The following is a 5,487-nucleotide window of genomic DNA, read 5'->3' as shown; positions in this document are numbered from 1 at the left end:
GCAAAGCCTCCAAACCCACTTGTGTGTAATTGTTTTTGTATTTCTGCTCAGGATGAGAGACAGAGGGAAAGGGAGAGAGAGTGCATGTGGAAGACTCAGTTGTCAGTTCTTGGTCCATTAGGGGTTCAGACTGTGTACAGACCTATACTACACAATGTGCAGGTAGGTGATTCTACACATGTGTGATTCCTGAGTTAATGAAGCAATTAACATCCCATCATGCTTAGGGTCATGTATAAAAATGACACGTTGCCCATTATTTTGGCTACAATGGCTAGAAGAAGAGATCTCAGTGACTTTGAAATAGGGGTCTCAAAAGAGCACAGGGGGTTTAAAAGGTGTGTGTGTGTGTGTGTGTGTGTGTGTGTGTGTGTGTGTGTGTGTGTGTGTGTGTGTGTGTGTGTGTGTGTGTGTGTGTGTGTGTGTGTGTGTGTGTGTGTGTGTGTGTGTGTGTGTGTGTGTGTGTGAGAGAGAGATTCTGGAGCAGTGCCTGAGACAGCGGTTTCAAAACAACACACCAAATGATGGAATTTCTCGTGGAAGAACAAAGAATGAGGGACTACCTGGGCTTGTCTAATACGAAACACTCATTTTCGCAACGTTTTCAGTTTCGTGCCCAGTTTTTGCAGTACGACACAACAGTAAAAACAACATATAACATTAAGCCCACAGACGTGTTAGTTCAACCAGCTTGTCATGAGGACATTTGAAGCTAGGCACCTCTCTTCTCTGGAGTGTGTCAGAGGGACCATGGTCCATCTGTGAGTGACTTAAGGGTTACATTTCCAGGGATGACATTGAATAACATTTTGGGAGGTATGGGTCAAAGTGACTAGACTCAATCTCTGTCAGACCCTCTCCTTTCTATAGGCCCTAGCAGCACATGTTCTAATCTATGTTGCCCAATGAATATCAGTCCTGCTGGTGAGTGTGATTTCATATCCAGGTTACTTGGCCGCCTACTCCAAGGTTACGTCCCAAACAGAGCCCATAGGGCTGTGGCCAAAAGTAGTGCACTGCATAGGGAATAGGTTGTCATTTGGGACTGCCAATCACTTTAGCAGTAGCACATCGATATGGGTCTGTCAGCCCTTGTTGCATGGACCCATACGTTTGTTTTCTTGTCTGCTTTGTGATGATGACCTTTCTCCCCTATGGGACAGTTTCCATTCTCTACTGGTATTATGTATCTGTCTAGAATTTCAGATACCTCCACATTTCCTGGTCTATGCTTTGCTGTTCACCTTTGTACACACTTTGGAGGTTAATAAAGATGTCCACATGCCTCCCACCCGGAACACTTTGTACATATATTATGTTAGCAATGTACATATATATACGGTGCCTTGCGAAAGTATTCGGCCCCCTTGAACTTTGCGACCTTCTGCCACATTTCAGGCTTCAAACATAAAGATATAAAACTGTATTTTTTTGTGAAGAATCAACAACAAGTGGGACACAATCATGAAGTGGAATGACATTTATTGGATATTTCAAACTTTTTTAACAATTCAAAAACTGAAAAATTGGGCGTGCAAAATTATTATCCCACTTGTTGTTGATGCTTCCCTGTCACCTCAGGTCCTGTCATACATTGATCTGTTTACAGAAAATATATTAACCTGTAGTACAAAAGCAATAGCAGAACATAAGTAGGCTACCGCAAAGAGCACCGTGAGAATGGTAGTTTCCCTAACGCCTTTTCTTGGCACCTCCAAGGCATCAACAGGCACATATGATGCTCGTGGAGCTCAAAGGATGCTATGAATTGACACGGAGGTCCGTGAAGGATCTCCTGTGATCCTGTAGCCCATCTCTGTCTGAAAAAGCGGACGATCCATGAGCATGTTCCACTAGTAGCCCTGTTTGCATTCCAATATAAGGAGAATCTCTTAAAAAATGTTTTTATAATAATAAGTAAGGGGCATCTCTTGGTGTGTCAATCATTGAATCACTGTCACGAGCGAGCGAGCGAGTTCCCTAGTTACGCGGATGGGGCGGTAGTTAGGCGCAACAGGGAGGGTTCTGCAGAGTTAAGTGTCCCAGACCATCGGCTCTCTATTCACGCCGCCCCTAAAGATGATAAAGCTCTCCAGCCGAGGATCCCACAGAGTCCATAAAACACTAATACCTTTATGTGTTTATTGCGCGTGACGGTTAATTAAGACATCATAGCCCCCCCCCCCCCCCCCCCCCCCCCCAAGCATAGCGGGAATAAATAAATTACCATATCAATTATCCTGAGAAAGTGTCGGGTTCCCTAAATAGGACTGTTTTTTTTACACAACTTTGAATGCAAATGAGGTGTTTATTGATCGTTTTATATAGGCTAATGTCGAGCCCTACTGATGTATATAGCCTAATTACGCGAAGTTACATTTCGGATATTATATTATATTGTTTATTCCATCATTTGTTGGGACATCCGTTGACAGAAATAAAGGGACAGATAACCTACAGCAGGTAGACAGGGATACACATGTATTTTACACTTACATTAAAGTAGGCTATTTTAGTGCAAAGTCTACAAGCCTACTGACAACATTTTGTATAATGACTTTTATGCAGTCTAATAGCAATTTTAAAAGGAGTTTGAAAAGTAACAAATGTGACGCATTTCAATTTGGCGATTGGGTTAAAAAGGACTGGGACGGTTTGCCAAATTCTTCCTGTTATGTTATAATGTGATTGCCGTGCCTAACCTATAGACGAGGTTAAAGACGAGTACATACGTCAAGGCAAATAAATAAGCATCCCCTATTGCCTCGTGTTGACGACATGGCATGGCACGCATTGTATTTATCCAAGGCAAGCCGCTTGCGGACTGGATCAGATTAAGGATTTGTTCCACAGACACAGAGGGACCAACCTTTTAAAAAGATATTTCAACCGCAACCGTGCATTCCAGCGTTAAGGTGAGGGCTTCCCTTCAGGATGCTCAACTTGACTTCAAATATACAGTCGAGCAAGGGTTCTGACAGGGCTGCGAAGGGAGGGAAAGAAGGAGGGATAGAGGGGAGAGAAAGAGAGTGATGGCTGCTTTGATCTTTAGGGGGCTTTTGTAGATTAAAAAAAGGGTCCGTGTCCACTCTCGCAGATAAACACAACATGCTTAGAGTTGCCCTAAAGCCAACATTAGGAATAAAGGCTCGCGCACACCTAGGTAATGTTGAATTATTTTGAAATCTAATCGAAATAAGCATTTATAAACAACACATGTAAAAGCTGAAGATGTTAAACGATAGATAGCTTGAGCAAGGATATTTAGTCGTCAAAATGAAATCATGCCACACATTCTTAGAATAATAGAATAATAGCCTTTTCTAAAATGATATCATGACATGACAGTTATTATCGGAGCAATTGAAGTAATGAAAACGTCTTCTGCGTTCAATTGATAGCGAAGAAGGCTATGGCATAAGAAGTCGTTTAGGAGTAAACTGTGACTAGCGTGAGATTTTGTGTCACTTCATCATTCACATCAATGGCAACTCATATAGCTTCTGCGCTAGTCTACTTTACGCACTGCCTGCGCTCTAGGGGTGTCCGCGCGCGCCACAATACATCACAGGAAGGCTTTCAACTCGCAACATGAAACACCTGTGGGCACCATTTCAGTATATTAAAAATGAATTAAGAGGAAGTCGGTATATAGCAATCTGTAAAAGATATCCACCACAGTAATAACCTTTGAGGAAATTAAAGAATGCGTGAAGTTAGTATTGCTTTCAGAGAAAAAGTATGTGAGATCAAAGACCGTATCCGTGCATTAATTCATAATAAATGTACAGGGCTATTCAACAATTCAATAAGAGACATGGTAAAAACGATTATTAATAATAATAATACTAATAATAGACGAATAATTTCGATTTCATTTTAATCAAAGTGTAAAACATGTTACATCAATGTCTAACATAATAGTTTGCTACTGGGTTGTTAATCTCCGGCCAGAGTTAGATTTTGTGTTGTGTATTTTTCCCCTCTTGAGTTTTAGGCTAGTGTATAACAAGGGGCTTATTCTTACTCTATAAATGTGTGTGGAATGGGAAGCAGGCATTTCAAAGTCAATAAAAAAACACCACATCAAATGAAACATCGCGGATCAAAAGAGCCAAAAGCACGGACATTTTTTCCCCCTCAATAAATTAAAAGGGGGGAAGTCTGCTACGCTTGATCATGCCCAGCCCAGAGTCCTGCCCTCCTCTCTGATTGGATGACGGGTGAGAGAAGGGGGGAAAGTTTGAATAAAATTCCAGAGCATGTGATGAGTATGGTCATTTAACTCAAACCCTAAACTTGGTTCAATAGCAGTGACAGTGCGGTAGTGGTTTGAGAGCAGAACAGTTTTACGGCTTCGATTAAGATCATCTAGGAAACTAATTGCTTCTATTTCAGACATTGTTCACATCGACCCATAGAAGCAACTGAATTGTTTTTAATAAATGCATTTAAGAAGTATTTTCCTTGATCATCTGATACAAAACAGTTAGCCTAGGTCGGAGGATAGCAGTGCAACAGTTCGAACCGTGCGTAATTCTCTGCTTCTTTTTCCAATCCAATCTCCAAACAGCAAGAATTCTTCCGAAGGAAAACCTTAAACTCGGAAACCATCAAAGGAAGACCTAAACTGCAGGTGGCTCGCGGAAAAGATGACGGCAATGAGATTGATTTCCTGGCTTTTGCTGCTGGTGTTTATGCAGTCCGGAGTTTTTGCCGCAAGAAGATTCCGAGGTGGTCGCAACCCGCAACCACGACGGACACCGCCTTCTCCCACATACCGGGACCGGGGTGACACAACGGAGAGTTTCCCTTTGGATTTCACCGCCGTCGAAGAGAACATGGACAACTTCATGACGCAGGTGAAGAACCTGGCGCAGTCCCTGTACCCGTGTTCGGCGCAGAAGCTCGACTATGATATGAAGCTGCACTTTTTGGAAAATACTTCAGTCACGTGCAACGATGGAACTCCAGCAGGGTATTGTATTCTCTTCTCATCTGATCCGTGACTTTTTTTCTTTCGTACAGTCGAGGTTTCCAGAAATATAGCATGTTGAAAGCACAGTCCAAACATGATTGCCCATTGGATTTTGCTTATCCTTAAAGTTTAAGTATAGTTTTTTTTGTGATTGAGATATCTACTTTAGATTATAGGATCACAAAAAGGAACATGAAAACGTGTGTTATACAGATGTCCAATACAGCTGCTGTGCGTCATGGCAGCTTTTCAGCGAATATTTGCGGCCTGGCCTGGCACGTGCATAATGAGCATAGTGCTTGATTCCTGTGGGCATCTTAATCTCATGATGCAGAAGTGATCAAGATTGATATATTTTCCACATTTGGGATCCTTCTACAAGCAATGCAAATCGAATTGGTCCACTATTTTTACGTGTGCGCGACGCGCCAAAATGTTTGTGTATAGAGATTTTTTTATGTACATTGTATTTTTTAAATGAAGATAATATTGGAAAACATACCTATTCA

The 5,487-nt window shown here is 41.8% G+C and overlaps 1 protein-coding gene across 1 annotated transcript in view; it reads left to right on the top strand.

The window, feature by feature from the left end:
- Nucleotides 1-4,291: 4,291 nt before the first annotated feature.
- LOC109883541 (notum, palmitoleoyl-protein carboxylesterase) overlaps nucleotides 4,292-5,487 on the top strand; it is a 19,966-nt gene continuing 18,770 nt past the window's right edge. The window contains exon 1 of the mRNA XM_031817909.1: nucleotides 4,292-4,978. Coding sequence (XP_031673769.1) covers nucleotides 4,653-4,978 — 326 coding nt within the window. The 5' untranslated portion in view covers nucleotides 4,292-4,652. The remainder of the gene's footprint in view (nucleotides 4,979-5,487) is intronic.

This window comes from Oncorhynchus kisutch, unplaced genomic scaffold (genome assembly GCF_002021735.2).
Source record: "Oncorhynchus kisutch isolate 150728-3 unplaced genomic scaffold, Okis_V2 scaffold1192, whole genome shotgun sequence".
In the NCBI taxonomy this organism is placed as follows: domain Eukaryota; kingdom Metazoa; phylum Chordata; class Actinopteri; order Salmoniformes; family Salmonidae; genus Oncorhynchus; species Oncorhynchus kisutch.
Note: the sequence above shows the minus strand (reverse complement) of the source record. Positions and strands in the feature narration are given on the sequence as shown.